Source organism: Camelina sativa, chromosome 6 (genome assembly GCF_000633955.1).
Source record: "Camelina sativa cultivar DH55 chromosome 6, Cs, whole genome shotgun sequence".
NCBI classification, from domain to species: Eukaryota; Viridiplantae; Streptophyta; class Magnoliopsida; order Brassicales; family Brassicaceae; genus Camelina; species Camelina sativa.
Window position 1 is genome coordinate 7,496,377 of NC_025690.1, and position 16,819 is coordinate 7,513,195.

The window sequence follows — 16,819 nt, forward strand, 5'->3', positions numbered from 1 at the left end:
TTAGAACCATGAAAACCCTAAGATGACTCCCAAAACGCCCAACACCTTAGTCTTATAGTTTTAAACCGCTTTTATTTACTTTTATTTATTTGCAATAGTTATTAGGAAAACCAAAACCCCAATCTCTTCTTTAGTCTTAGCCATAGTTCTTTCCCTTTTAATTCAATTTGTGCTTGCTATTACTCTATGTGGGATCGATCCTAAAATACTATAATTGATTAACTGTGCACTTTCAGTCATCGTGTAGTCTTTTCAAGTAAAAGATTTGGAGTAAAATTCTACACACATCACCAAGCTTCACTGAACGTCTCACTGCTTTTCTGAACAAAGCTGGAAATGTCATTTTGTAGCCTTGCGGTTCTGTAGTTGGAGAAGAATTTGGTGGGAAACGCCTTTTTGCATGCGTCCCACGTGGTGATGGACTCCTTGGGAAGTGATTTCTCCCAGATGTGTGCTATGTCTCCCAAATAAAATGGGAAAAGCTGTAGTTTGAATCCATCTTTACTAACTCCATTTATCTTGGTTAGGCTACAAAGCCTACGAAACTCATCCAGATGGTCCAATGGGTCCTCCATTGGCAGTCCATGAAACTTGTTGTTTTATATCATCTCGATGAGACTACTTTTGATCTCAAAGTTGTTGTTTTGAACAGCATGGTGGCATAATGCCATGTCTTTGAGTGTGAGTAGATGGAGCATCTCCTGCTCCTATGTTGGTCCTCTCTTAAGGAGCTAGTGGACCATTATGATTATTCATGACCTCCTCAATTATTGGTGATTGCGGTTGCGGTACTTAGTTGACGGAGTAACCTTGGTCTGTCGATGTTGTCGATGAAAGAACTCAAGTGTTGGCTACCCTTGGATCGTGTTTACATGCATAATCAGTTATCCGAGGGAGTACACGAAGGTCTGCTCGATCCAGGTGATCGAGTGATGGGTCGGGTAGGTACTCGGATTGTACCTGAAATGCAAAATAAACAAACACGAAAGGAAACAAGTCAGTTCTGAACCAAAGTATAGAAAAGAACTTGATCTAGCAAGTGCTGAAATCTTAAACGTAGCAAATAAAATTCAACCAGATGGAAATGGCGCCAAATTGATAGTAGGATTTTCCCCAAGGGTATCAATTCCCTATGCAGTTGTAGTACAAAGGGTTATTAATCCAAATGGTTGTATTGCTAACAGATAAGATATGATCAAAGACAAGCAAGTCAAGCCAAACAATAATTGGAGTTTTATCTAACAATCCTAAAATAAGCAAAGGTAATAAAAGAACAAGAACCATACGACCTAAGCACTCGATGCAAGCATTCGAGTACAGGATCGGGTGGGAGTGATCGGATTAAGAAGAAGAGTATGAACAGCTCGAAGGTATACATAAGACTAGTGATCGAGTACCAGTTCGGGTAAGGGGTCAAGTTATGAATAAAAGGCTAAACAATCAAAATGCGAAAGCTCCTAAGGATGGGGTAATCGACTCCTAAGTGTTCCTGACCAATTTGGGATGTCCTACATGCCTCAAGCAAATATTTCCTAGACAATGAATCTCTTAAATCTTGCTAAAACACTCTCGTGATAGAAACAATCAACCTTGGTCATTCCCCTACCCAAATCTCGTTGGAGAAACATGACCAAGCAGGCATTACAAACCGATTCATTACTGTCAATAAACTCACACATCCAATCTCTTAATTAGGATAAGTGAGTAAATCTCTAGCATTGATTGATTCAAGCATTTCAACAACATCTCTCGATGGCAAACACCCTAAATCTAGTCTCAACCTCTCGGTATAAAAATAGCATTAAGAACATCAATCTTGAAGGAAATTTATATAAAATAAACATTCAAGCTAAGACATCCTAACCGATCAAGAACACTTATTTGTCTATCTCATCCCTAGAAACTTTATTTCACTACTCAGATCTCATTGTAGAAAGCATAAAAACACAAGAAAAGGCAGATTGCATTGTATTGAAAAATTGAGTAAAAGTAGAAGAGTACAATATCGAAATCTAGAAAGAAATGGAAAAGAAAATAAAAACGAATCCTAACAAAGTGGAAAAAGTGTTTGAGTCGCTCAAGGTCTCTCTAAGAAGCTCTCGCTCTCTGGTTTGAGTGTCTGCGGCGTGCTAGGGCGAGAGGAGGAAGAGGGGGTTTATATATTGAAACCCTTTTACCCTAGCTTCCCAGTCCTGCCCGAGGGTCTGCTCGGGCGGTGCACGAGGTTCAAGTTGGGTGGCTCCTCGGATAGGTCTTCGGGTTGTTCTTCCTGCTATTAGATCCTCCTTGATCGGGTTGAGCATCAGACTATTCTTCTTGCTCAAAATCTCCTTCGGGTACATGCTCGGATTTGACCTTCTTTTCCTCCATTGTAGGTTCTAAAGCACATGATTTCATCCAAAATGCACAAATGCAAGAATGCAGCACCCTAAATGGCCTAAATGCAAATTCCTACAGTAAAGGACCTAAAAATGTTAATGTTAGGGTATATATAATGTAAAATATGGACAAAAATGGGTGTCTAAAACATGTAAATTAGAGAGTTATCAGGCTTCTTCAGGAATCCTTTTGAGAATCACGTTTGTAGTTGTTTACACTGAGCCAATGGATTAGTTCACTTCGTCGAGCTCCGAGTTGCACCTTTCCTCAACAAACTTGGGAGATTCATTGTAGGAGGGTGATTTAGCACCACCCGGTTAGTCCGTAGTAAACCACCACATACCGGATTAGTAAAACTTAGCAAGGCCAGACCCATGAAGTCGTGCGGGTTACCCTCGAACACATGGTTATAGCGTTTTTAACTATAAATTATGAAAATATATGGATCAGGTTGTATCAAATAAATTACCTAAATTTTTGCTGGACAATTACCACTCCTTGAGAAACGATTCTACTTACAAAAAGAAGCACCCTCTACAAATCCATGCTATGAAGGGGTTTCTTCTTTCTCACAACAATCATCGATTATTATGAAATTGATAGGTTGTTCAATTGTTGGAAACCCAAACCCAATTTTGCCAATTATGCATAAGACATCGAGCACTTTAGTGAGCAAAGGGTCCAAGATTCTAAATTTTTCACTTCTTTTAGATATATAAACCTTTTTTCTTTATTTGAGATCATTCCACATCTGTTTATTCTAAATTTGTCACTTCTTTTAGATATATAAACCTTTTTTTTTTATTTGAGATCATTCCACATCTGTTTAAAGTTCTTAATTTTGTTATTCTGGTGTGATGATGCAATAAGGACATCTCCAACTCCACTCTATTTTAGAGTCAAAACTCTATTATAGAGCAACATTTTCTCCATATTGCTCTATATATAGATCAATTCTATTCTCACCTCTATTTTCTTACACTAACTCAATACTCTATTTTAGAGAAATAAAAATAAAAATATAGATTGGAGATGGTTTTTTTTTTGTCAAACTAATGGTTTTATTCACTTCAAGAACCAACAATACAAAGATAGGAGGTCAAAGCCTCAAGGTTTAGAAGGATTACAAAGAAACTTCATAGAGCGGCTTTCCCGAAAGCCAAAAACAAAGAGTTTTCACTGTTTTGAGTGAGAACTGGAAACACTAGATGGGATAGGGTTGAAAAATCATTGATTCTTCTAGTACTTAGACCCAACAAACACTGGCACAAGGTGAGCAGATTCCAGGTTTCTATCATAGAAAAAATAATCCAAGACAAGCTAAATAATTGGACTATCAGTTGCAGTCTTCGGACAACAAGCTCAACCAATAGAACTAGGCAATGTCTACAGGAGAACATAAGTAAAGATAGAAAAGACCCGGATCTTAGTAGTTTGGAAAGGAAACCTTGAGATGCTTGCAAGCCGAGAACATAACTGGAGCTCATCCACAGCAAACCAAGGGTTTTTGTAGATGGCCCGGGAGGTTGATCCGTACGGCGGCTTTCGTATCTCTGGTGAAACAAACTAACTAGTTCTGCCAATCTCAGAGGGTGGCAAAGGTTGAGGCGGGAGTCCAACATCGGAGAACAATCGTATTTCTGTAGAAGCTGTCGCTAGCCATCGCAGCCGTCTCTACCTCGCAGAGCTCAAGTGACGATGAAGGACGGGGCTCTACAGAATCGACATACATTCCAGATCAAGAAGAAGATACACAAGCCTTTGTCTGGATCTAGGGAATTCAAGAAGGTCAGGGGAAGATCCAAAAGGGAGAAAAAATAGGGTGGAAATAAGAAGATTAAGAGAGCTACAAATGGGAGCAGAGGACAAGGTTTCCTGAGCCCCACCGGCGTTAGAATTTTGATATTAGCGGCGCCTCGATGTTTGTGTCTGGGAGAGAACTTCTAAGACATAAAAATATCTAGTGGTCATCTCCAGGTATATAGTCTCCCTTTTCTTCTCATATTGACTTTTATTCTTCAACAAGTTGTTGTGTTACCAGGAAATTTACTCTTTGGACGAAAAAACATAGTTTAAAACTCTATTTCAGATTGTATTTTTGTTTTTCAAATGTGAATTGTTTTTTAGAAATTCAAGGAATTTGTATGTTTTTTGTTGGTTGAATTTTCAATTTGTGGAAGTTACTCCTCGTTGAAGGCGACAAGTTTTGATTTTTGCATCAGGGCAAAGGGAATATGTTCTTGTAGGTTACTATTTTTCTGTTTAATGGCTATTTTTTGTTTTGTTAGAATCTATCTATGTTTTGGTTCTTTAAAACTTGGTTGCTTATGATTCATGTGATGTGAATCACAACATGTCGTTAATTATGGTGATATAATTTCAAGTTCTCAGAGAAGCAAACCGTAAATTTGGACATAGGTTATGGAGCCGTTGTGGAGAGGTTTGTTTGTTACATTACAAGTGATATGTTCTAAATTATGTTTGGTTCCATCTCTTTCTTGAGTAATCTTTGACTTTGTTTGTTTCGATTGATTCATTAGTAAGGAAATAAAGAAAGTGGGGAAGAAGTAGCAACATTTGTGGAAGAAGAATGTTTCTACTCTGTTGGGTCTGGACATAAAGCACCTAATCTTGTCCAAATGGTAAGTGAAAATCCTGTTACAATATATGTTTTTCGTAACTAAAAGGATGACAAAATAGGCCATGTTGATATGTATAACTCTCAACTGACAGTCCTTTGGACTCCCAAATGAAAAAGAGGCTGTGTATGGAGATTTCAACAAATGGGTAGATTGGGAGGCATATTTTTCCCGTTATTGTTGCAGCTAAGGCTTTTGCAAATCTTAAGAGAAGCCAATGGCATCGTGTGATTCAAGTACAGCAATACGACTTCTTATGTTCAAGTGTAAGTTTTTCTAAATATGAAGTCATGAGTTGTTTGGTTTAATGAAGAAAATGGGTGGCTAAGTGGATGTTAAGCAAATGGCAAGGCGCTGCAATGGGAACACACGATACCCTCTTATTGGCATTTGATATGGGCGAAAGAGCTGACGAGGCAAAATCTTTATATGGAACACGATGGCATAATTGAGAGGATATCAGACTAGGAATTTTTGCTTGTGACGAGACTCCTACATGTATCTTTTCGAGATTAACTCAACTTTCCAGCATTTGTTCTCTTTCTACGGGGATTAAGTTCATTTATAAAAATATACATACTAATATTTTAATCATCTTGTAAAAGAGACTTTATGAAACTACTTGATCTAATGTGCATAATTGTTTTATCTACTCGCTCTAGATATTTATTTTTCTTTGTTATTGCAGGGTCCAGGGTCAAAAACGTGTTTTAACATTGATGAACGGCCTCATGTTGAATAATATTAGATTTGCCTTCTGGATATTATATATGATATGGTGATGCATGTTTCTCCACTCTTACCCACGTTTTCCATCCGAACGGTGATAATTGATATCTCGCTCATTCTATTTCAAACGTTTGTTTGTAAACAAGCGTGTAGGACAAAGAAGAGGAGCCAAAGAACGATGGTGGAGAAAGAACTGTATATATTCAGAAGAGAGGGGGAGTTTTCATTGTTGATTGAAAGATTAGTTGAAAATATTCACAACTGTAGATTGTTGGTTCAAGAATACGCAGAGTAACTAAAGTTAGTAAAATCCTTACGATTGATGACTTCACCATAATATTTAGGTTTAACGGATATATCTGTAATCTTTTTATATACATTAAGGGTAAGGATATTTCATTAAGGGTAAGGATATTCCATTAAGGGTAAGGATATTTCATTAACCCGTATTCACCTAGTTAAAAGAGTAAAGGGTAAGGATATTTCATTAAAGGTAGGAGCGTAATCATCTAACGTAAGGGTGAACGTGAACATTCTTAACTTCTGGGTTAATATGTTAGATAATTAAATTATATGATAAAGAACAAAATGAGATGTTTCACATTGATATGTTAAATTTGTCATTCAAAACTGTGCACTTGTTCAGTTATTCTTTTAATGAACAAGGTCCAGAAAGATGGCTTCAACTACTTTGCTTAATTTCAATTAGCTACCTAATTAGGTAAACGGTTTCATATTTCTTTTATATTTCATTTTGTACATTTCCTCTTTTCCCGGCAATGGAAGATTTTATTTCTAGTGTACATTTCCTCATTTCCTCTTTTGTACATTTCCTCCATCTTTACGTTAGCATTTTTTCTTTGTTCCTAGCTGCCCTAAGTTAGTTTTCTTGAAACAATGAGCAATTGACTTTGAGTTAATGTCATTTGAACTTAAATTCTAATAGGAAACTACGGACATTGAGGTGTCTAACCAATCCTAATAAAACATGTCCGAGGACACAGTTTATGACCTGTGACAATGGCAATACTAGGAAGCATCGTGACAAACATTGACGAGCCGGAGCAAACACATTGGAAAAACTGAAGATGCATTTGAAGATAATTTTTTGATTCAGATAATTCAGAATGATTATTTACTAAGAAAATCTTAATCGTTTCATATCTCAAAAAATCATACCGAATCAGACACAAACTACCCAGACACTAGTTGTTGGCTGATGCAACATCTGGACATGGACAAACGCAAACGAAAATAAAAATAGACGTCCACTTGCAATTTTTAATTGTCTCATTTCTTGTTCACGAGTCCTTAGATAAAAGACCGTTCATTTTTTTAGAAAAATGGAATATGTTTTACTAGTGTTAGGTGAAGTCTGGGTAGGCCTGACGAAAACTAAACTGTAGCCGTATTAGACCATCGGACCATAACCATATAAAATCGTTTATAACAGTAATGGTAAATATATAGTTAAAATTATATTTATTGTAACAGTTAATTAACTGTAATCAAATCAAAACTATTTGTTAACTGCATAATTTAACCGTAACCATTTTAAAACGTAAGAAAATATACTAATAATTATTAATTTAATATGAATCATATAATATATAGAAATATGAGTACATTAAAAAATATATCAATGAAAAATAAATAATATCAATTATATCATATCATCGAACAATACTTACCATATCATTAAATAACCATAAATGTATATATTTGTAAATCGTTTGAATCGGAACCGTGTTTAACCGTTTATTAAACAGTTACAGTTAGGGTTACACAAAATATCTAACCTTAACCGATATCATAAATATTCAGTAAGAATAGTTGTTACTGGGTTTTAAGAAATTAATCGCTAATCGACGCATGTAGTATTCAGTATATACACGTTATTAAATATATATATTAATGTAGTATAAGTATACAGTATATACATTGTTAAATATGAGTACGTGAAAAACTTGTTGGTAAAGTAACGTACTCGCTGGAAAAGAGGAAAAAAACAGAACCCATTTCGCCTATAAAAGGATCTTTTAAGATATGCAGCTTCCTCATCTTCTCAACTTAAGCCAATTCAATAGGTTAATCTTCTTACCAAATATGCAGTTCTCTTATCTTTCCTTGTCGACTTGGACAACCCTAATAACATTGGGTTTTCTTATGCTTCAATCATCTAAGTCCCGTGCTCAACTAACCCCTACCTTCTACGACAGTACATGCCCTAGCGTCTTTACCATTGTTCGGGACACCATCGTAAATGAGCTCAGATCAGATCCTCGCATCGCTGCAAGCATCCTTCGTCTTCACTTCCACGACTGCTTCGTTAATGTAAGATATTGTTTTTTCACCTTTAGCAGTAACCTTTTTTCATTTTTTTGGTTAGCATGTTAAAGTAATCTTTTAATTGTTAACATCTGTTAAGTAGTGTGTTTGATTCTACTAACCCTTAAAAATAAAGATTTTTTTACATCAATCTAATACATTAAATATTCTTATTCCAATAAAAAAATATTAGGTATTAAACGTCCAAATAAAAATAAGATAAAGTTTTTGTTTAGAAATTTTCCAAATATTGATGTATTGATTTCTAACGATTTGTTTTGTCAACTTAACCTAATTTATGGGTTGAATAGGATTGTAGTTATGCTAATTAATTTATGAGTAATATGGGATTTACCGCCTTGACATTTATAAATTTAAATGTTTGGAAGATTTAGTTAACTATAGTAATATTTTATTTTAGTATTATTAGTTACCATGATATTTTATCCACAATAATAATAAATCACTGGGCTAACGAAATCTGGTTTACAAAAATGTGAATATAAAATTTCACGTATTTAGATGTGATATTTTTGTATTTTACCGTCTAGTATTTTAGCTTTTGTCGTCATTCGTCAAGAATGATGATGAGTCATGACTTATAAAGAAATGATTCCACAACATTGTAGTAAGATTTGATCTCCTATGCATTCGACGGACATGAATTATTTATATATTAATTTGAAAAAAGCATGGACCCGTACCAAACATGTTATCAGTTTATATCGATAATTTATTATAGAATATAAATAAAACATTTTATAGAAATCATTCAAAAGTAAGCTTATCGTCAACACTGAAAACCCCACACAATATTTGGAAATATATATAGAAATATACGTGAAAACCTAATACTGTATATCATTTTATATATTATTTCTGGGATATTTTCAGCCTTCGAATAAGATGTAATTGTTAACCTAATTAATGTATAATTAATGTTGAACTTTTTGTGTTAGAAGTTTTATATAATGTAAACAAAAATGAATACTAAGTTACTAACTTGTTTAAGAACAAATGTTTTTAGTGAATGTAAATAAAGAGCATTTCGTTCCTTTTATCTTATAACTTTGTAGACTAAAACAAACAAAAACTAATTCTGATTTTAATATATTGATTATTTTCGTTTTTCAAAGGGCTGCGATGCATCGATTTTGTTAGACAACACAACATCCTTTCGAACAGAAAAAGAGGCGGCTCCAAATGCAAACTCGGCTCGAGGATTTCCAGTGATTGATAGGATGAAAGCAGCAGTTGAGACAGCATGTCCAAGGACCGTATCATGCGCAGATATGCTTACCATCGCTGCCCAACAATCTGTAAATTTGGTATGCATTATCTTCTCTTTTTTTCATTTATTACAAGTAGTCTCAAATTCTTCAGTGAAGTCGTCACCGAACATATTAAACGTGACAATCATTATATGGACATGCTGCAACTCGCAAGTTGTACAGTATAATCCAAATTTTGTTATTATCACAGATCTACTACCAGACATGGCTTCAAGATTCATTGCGAAAAATATTTAAAACTCGTTTTTTGGTAACTAGAAAGAAAGCAAAATTTCTAAAAATAAAGAACTGAGAAAATAACCTAATTGTTAAATTTACAAAACTAATAATTATTTCCAAATATGGGTATTTTAGGCAGGAGGTCCTTCTTGGAGGGTTCCTTTGGGGAGAAGAGACAGCTTACAAGCATTTTTTGATCTCGCTAATGCAAATCTTCCCGCTCCATTCTTCACGCTTCCACAACTTAAGGCCAGCTTTAATAATGTTGGACTTGACCGTCCGTCGGATCTCGTTGCACTCTCTGGTAATTTTCATACTTGATGATCATCATCTAATTAGTTTAGAAACTTTATTGATAATTTATCTCTTCTTTTGGTTAGGTGGTCACACATTTGGTAAAAACCAATGCCAATTTATTATGGATAGGCTATACAACTTTAGCAACACTGGTTTACCCGACCCTACTCTCAATACTACCTACCTCCAGACACTTCGTGGACAATGTCCACGTAATGGTAACCAGACCGTCTTGGTGGATTTCGATTTACGTACACCGACAGTTTTTGACAACAAATACTATGTGAATCTAAAAGAGCTAAAGGGACTTATCCAGACCGACCAAGAATTGTTTTCCAGCCCTAATGCCACTGACACAATCCCGTTGGTCAGATCATATGCTGATGGCACCCAAAAGTTCTTCAATGCTTTTGTGGAAGCAATGAATAGGATGGGAAACATTACACCTCTCACTGGAACTCAAGGACAGATCAGACAGAATTGTAGGGTGGTCAACTCCAATTCGCTCCTACATGATGTGGTTGAAATCGTTGACTTTGTCAGCTCTATATAATATAGCAATAGTTGTTTCCATACATGGGGCAACCAAAAATATATGTTTGCGTGAAAATAAAATGCTCAAAACGTTAATAAAGAGCATTTCGTCTTAATATATGTTCTTTCGTTCCTTTTTTCTTATAACCTTTTCAAAGTAAATTATCTAGTCTCAATTGATGGAAAAAGGAAAGCAAACAAACATAGTTAAGTTTTTTTTTTTTAAAATTATAATTCTTTTTATTTGTTAATTTAAACAATTTAAATTTTATTATCTAAGAAATTTTTCTCTTTTTAGATTTAATGGATTTTTGGGGTAGTTTTCTCTTTACTTTTTTTTGAAATTTTTAATAATAATATTAACCAAATATTAATTAACAACAAAAGAAAAATCCTTTAACTAATGATTGATCTAACAACGTGAAGACACTTGGTGATTGGTCTGCGCCTTGTGCAAGCTTTTAGGATACTAAAAATCATTATAATTTTGCTGATTAATTTTTCAAAGCAAAAGTAATAGATATATACACATATATATATATATAAATATGCATAAAACTTATGTCTATTGTTTTAAAAAGTAGATATAGAAAGACAATAATCTAATGTTATTTTGAAGAATCCTACCAAAAAAAATGTTATTTTGAAGAGTTGCAGATCTGTATTATATATTAGTTTAGTCTTGTTAGCCGCGCGATAGATCGATATTCTCAATTTTAATAGTACTAACCCATAAAATTGACAACTCTAGTTAAGAAAAACGATAAGATTTGTATAAAAATGACCCATCAGATTAATATGATACTTAACAAAAATTAAGCATGCATTATATGTAGAAATTAATATCTTTATTTTTTTTTGTATGAATGTAAAATTATATTCACTAAAAAAATTATTTGCGATGAATGCTTCATTTCAGCCAAAAGTTTAAAAAATTAGAAAAAAAAAAACGACCAAGTTAGGGAATGCTCCCCGTTTGAAACTAATAACAGAGGCCACCTTCGTACGTCGTGGTGATCGTCAAAGTGGAAAGATGATTGCGTATGTGCTTGTCAATGAAGCGGATTAATCTTGTGGGTAGCATGGGAGTATCACCGTGACGGTGCCGGTTTCTTTCCCGCCATATATTATAAATTGAGATTTGAAAATATACCGCAGCACAAACAGATGGACCTGTGGCGTGGAAGTTTCTGAGAGCATAGGGAGTAAGGAGTCGCAGGTGGTGGTGAAACGTTGACCTAACAGACCTCGATTTAACGCAGACCAGATTTGAGAGGAGAAGGGACAACTGAAGAAGAGATGATCCCTTGTCTCCACATGATCCCGACAGAGAACACATTCACCCTGAGCTCCAACATTCCAATGGAGCATTCTGTCACCCATTATGGGTGACCCATAGCCAATCTATTGTGGATAGCAATCCAGGTTATGAAGGAGTATTTAGGTGTGGAGTTTGGGAACCATACACCATTAGACCAATCACAAATGGGATGTACTTGTCGTATCTGTTACCATGCTTGAGAAAAGGAGAAACCGCCTTTAAAGGAGCCAGTTTTCTACTTCCAAATGATCCGATCAGGACCAGTTTAGGGGCCTTTCTGTCGCATAGATTAAAGTTCATCTTCAATCTGGTTTACAAAGGGAACCCAGTGCCTACGTCGCTGATGAGAGTTAAGTGCTTCCGCGAGTGTTGAGTGTTTCTGTATACCCATGTCAATGCAACTGCGGGCCAGGCCCGACCCACCCCTAAAGCAGCCAAAGCATCTGCTTTAGGTCACATAATATTTACAAAATAATTTGGGTTAATTAGTGAAACAAGGTCCTAGCTAAGTTGGTTCTGTTGTACGCAAACATACCCCATGTCGAGGGTTCGATGCCCCAAAGCAGCAGTATTTGTATTTTTTTAATTGTTTGTATCATATGCTTACAGTTAATATATTTTATAATACCTTGTATAATAAATGCTTTAGGCCTCCGTAATCTTAGGACCGGTCTGCCGCGGGCACCAAGTTTTGTCAAATAGATTACCCAGTGGACACCATACCAAAAGGATGTATTCACACGAGAGCTCACCTCCATAGCGTACAAACTTTTTGCCAAATCTCGATACTTCAATATTTTACTACACATCCATGAACCTAATCCACTTTTTACACTTACAGACCAAAAAGAATCCGTTCGAATGAGATTCTAATGAACCCAACTGACCAATAATGAATCCCTAGCTGATAAAAGACGCTAGATAAGCTTTTAAATGCACACCATGCTAGTATCACCTAATCTTCTGATCCCCAAACCACCTTCCTGTTTTGGTTTACACACTTCTGACCAAGCACTCTTAGCTCTTCTCGAGTTTAAATCCAGACCACATCACAGAAAGCTGAAAAAGAAAACTATCAAACATATAACAAAGAGATATGGCGAGAGAGAGAACACCCTTGTCTCAAACCTCGCTTGTTTTGGAAGAAACCCGCAAGCTCACCGTTAACTTGGACAGAGAACGAGGCAGACCCGATATATACACAGCTCAATCCAGTGTATAAAATCTTATATCATAACCAGAACAATATAAAGTCCTATATTCTCCCGTATTAGTATGATACACAGCTCAATCCCGTAGCTTTATTAAATCTTATATCATAAGCAAAACAATATAATCATCATGATAGATTGATAGATAATTCAATCAGAACACCAAAAAAATAACTAAAGTAAAACTCAAGATTTTCTATCTTCCATGCCGCAAAAAAAACATCGCATTCTTGAAACTTAATTAAACGTGTGTGCATATTCATGCAGTAGTGACACTCAACGTACCTAGATGTAATTTGGTAAGGCATCTTGAGCTAATCATTCATTAATCATAAATTCATAAGTATATTTAGGATACAAAGTAGTGTTTCCTACGTACTTGAGAATATTCTATATACAAATAAAATATTCACATATATATATATATATATATGTTAGCATACCTCCAAAGTTCGAGCTAGAGGTGGCCGAATGTTTAGACTAGAACGAAAATCATTACACGTAGAAGTTGGTAGTCCTTTATTAAAGATATTATCAAACTTTAGAGGAGATAGAATGTGAAAGACTTTGATGTGTTGGTGCCACTTGTTCCCGTACAAAATCTATGTCAATCTCGACATGTTTGGTGCCATGATGTTGAACCAGATTTGATGACAGGATCGATACACATCATTGACATTGTCGCAAAATGCAATGGATGCTTTCTTAAGAGGGCATCACATGTAAGGAAGAGATTACAAAGCTAGGTGAGTTATGCGACAACATTATTAACGTAACACCTAGATATTCTGCTTCAACACTAGATCGTGATACTTGTAGGTAGATGGAAGAACATTCAAATGCCTCTAACCATACATCATGTGAAAGATTGGTGTCTTTGTAAACCTCCCAAATTTGTTTATGTCCAAGCCTAAGCCAACTCCCATATTAGTATGATATTATCCGTTTTGGCTTAACTGGTCCAATCCTTACAGATTTTTTATTTGGGTCCTTCCCAAAAGATCTCATATTAATTGGAGTTAGTGACAAATATTAGAAACTTATTTTCTAATTTTCCGATGTGGGACGTTGGTTTGTATCCCAACAATTCTCCCTTCAAACCATGTATCACGATCCTTTGACCTCTCTTCTAGCGAAACCATAGGTACCTATGCTCTGACACCCCTTATTCCTAAAGTATTCTTAAGGCACTATAATCGTGTCATCTTTTTGAGAGATCTTCCCATACCGAACACAGAGCCCACACCCACTTTTCAACCTAGGCTCTCATACCAACTCTCCTATTAGTATGATATTATCTGTTTTGGGTCTAAGTATTCCAGCCCTCACAAATTTCTTATTGGATTCCTTCCCCTATTATTGGGTTCCTTCCCCTATTAGTATGATATCTTCCGATGTGGGACATTGGTTTGTATCCCAACAGATTCTTTGCTTAGTCTCAAGATAATCGATCTACAAAAAATGTGTATTTCTTTGTAAACCGCCCAAATTTATTTATTTACCTTGTCTTATCTAATTTTCTTATTTTTTCGTAGCTCTATTTTCAAAGCTAAAATAGGTAGATTAAATTGTAATCAAATTACTTTATTTTTTCTTTAAAGCTTAACAGATAATAAGGTTTACAAAAGATAGTAAGTACTACTGATTAAGCAAAAAAAGGTAATATTGTGTAATTTTTTTCTATAATTGTATCCAGTTATTGTCAAGTTAATGAAAATATTTTTATAAGCTAAACATACAATTAACAAAAAAAAAAGATAAAGAAATTCTACAAATGGATTTATAGATAGCATAAATCAATACAATAAAAGAAGGATGTGTTGCTCTCCTCAACTGACACATCAGCCTCAGATAAAATCAGTTCCGTTCAATTGTAGATAAATCTTGACCTGGATCATTCAAGAGTGGCAGCGGCTATTGTAAGGCAAACCACCCCAGCGATCAATAAGAGAGAGGCAAGAGACGGGAGGAGATAAGAGATAAGTTTTAATGATGTAGCGACATCTTCTAATTCTTTTGCTAGGCTTTACTCTATATTTATTTTATTAGTTTTGTTGGGCTTTATTATTTATTATTGGGTTTCTCTTAAGTTGGTGTAGTTGTTACTTGCTCGATAAGTTCCCACGAGGGTTTTGTGTTTGCGGAGACATAGAAGTACTCTTTTTCTTGTACGTGAACGGCAGCCGTTTAAAGAATTTTAATAAAAGAGAAATTTCTCTTGTTCCAAGTCTTCGAATTCTCTTACTCTTTGATCCATTGATACAAAGATAATAGAACTCAAAGCTGCGACTTGTTCTTCGAGAATCCATTGATCTCCGGAGTTCCTGTCGTACTATCACCCTGCATTAGTTGGTATTTTAGACGAAGATCCTAATCATGCCTCCAAACAAAAATCTTCAAACCCAGCTCGATGAACATAACGATGAATTTCGGAAGATGATGGCTGAGATGCAACAGAATTTTCGAGATACCATGCGAACCACTGTTGAATCTGCTGTACGAGCTATCTTCCAAGCTCAGCGTGACGTTCCAGGTGTGCGGAGACAAGAAGAGCCAGTCTTCGATGAAGTTGATGACGAGGAGGACGTTGAAGATAACCCTTTTGCACCACTTGGTGACTTACCAGATCAGAGGCATCAACATCGTGACATCATCGCAGCTCCACGTTTCGAAGATAGGCGGTGGGAATCAGGTTTTCGACTTGAGATACCTGAATTTACTGGAGGGCTACAACCTGATGAGTTTCGCGATTGGCTTAACACAACGGAAGAATTGCTGGCGTTCAAAGAAGTTATTGATAAGATGTGTGTATCTCATGTGGTAACACGGTTCCGAGGCAGAGCATCGGCGTGGTGGCAGCAAACTATGGAATCACGTGCAAGGGAAGGCAAGGATCGTATTGCTTCGTGGGAAAAGCTGAAAAGGCTGATGCGAAAGGCCTTTTTGCCTTATAATTTCACACGCACCCTTTACACACGACTTCACAATTTGAGACAAGGTTCGAAGTCTTGATGAGTATGCATCAGATTTTTTTTCTTTACTGGCCAGAAATTCATTAACAGAGAACGAAGAGCAGAGAGTGTCGCGTTTTATTGGCGGTCTTCGTTTACAAATTCAGCACACTCTACTACAGTTTAATGCCATGACGGTTTCGGAAGCACATCAACGTGCTTTATTAATTGAGCAGCAAGCTCGTGGGCAATCGTCTTCTTGGAATTCATCTCGTTTGCGTTTGGGTTCTTCAACTGAAACTGGGGCAATCAAATCTAGTGAAGCTGTGCGACACAATCATTTTCACGAGAATAGTGGTATGTCAGGACAGACGCGAACACCGGTTTCTAAGTGTTTTAAGTGTGGGGAACAAGGTCATCGTCAAGCGTGTTGTCCCACTCTCCAACGTTTCGGCCTGTTTGCAAGTGATGCACCTGTTTATGATGATTATTTAGACGACAATGAGCCTGATGAGACTACAGAAGAAGTACTTGGTGATACAGGGACTATGTTGATGATTCGGAGAAATTTCATGATTCCACACGGTGTTGAAGAATCATGGCTTCATACTAACATTTTTCACTCTACTTGTACCATTCGGGGAAAAGTTTGTAGTTTCAATCATTGACTCTGGCAGTTACACCAACGTGATTTCCGAGGAAGCAGTGACAAAATTGGGCTTGTTTATAGAGTCTCATCCTAATCCGTATCAAATTGCATGGCTTACGTCTAAATCCGACATGCGCGTGTCTAAACGATGTCGGGTTCCTTTTTCCATGGGTTCAAACTATAAAGACTTGGTGTTGTGTGATGTTGTTCCTATGGATGCGTGTCATCTCTTGTTAGGGAGACCTTGGCAGTATGATCATCGAACGACAC

At 36.0% G+C, this 16,819-nt stretch overlaps 1 protein-coding gene across 1 annotated transcript; it reads left to right on the top strand.

Moving 5' to 3' along the window:
* Positions 7,779 to 10,513, top strand: LOC104790611 (peroxidase 32). The gene is made up of 4 exons (XM_010516391.2): positions 7,779 to 8,081; positions 9,212 to 9,403; positions 9,722 to 9,890; positions 9,967 to 10,513. Exons 1-4 carry the CDS (start codon positions 7,794 to 7,796, stop codon positions 10,434 to 10,436), a joined length of 1,119 nt encoding a protein of 372 aa, XP_010514693.2. The 5' UTR covers positions 7,779 to 7,793; the 3' UTR covers positions 10,437 to 10,513.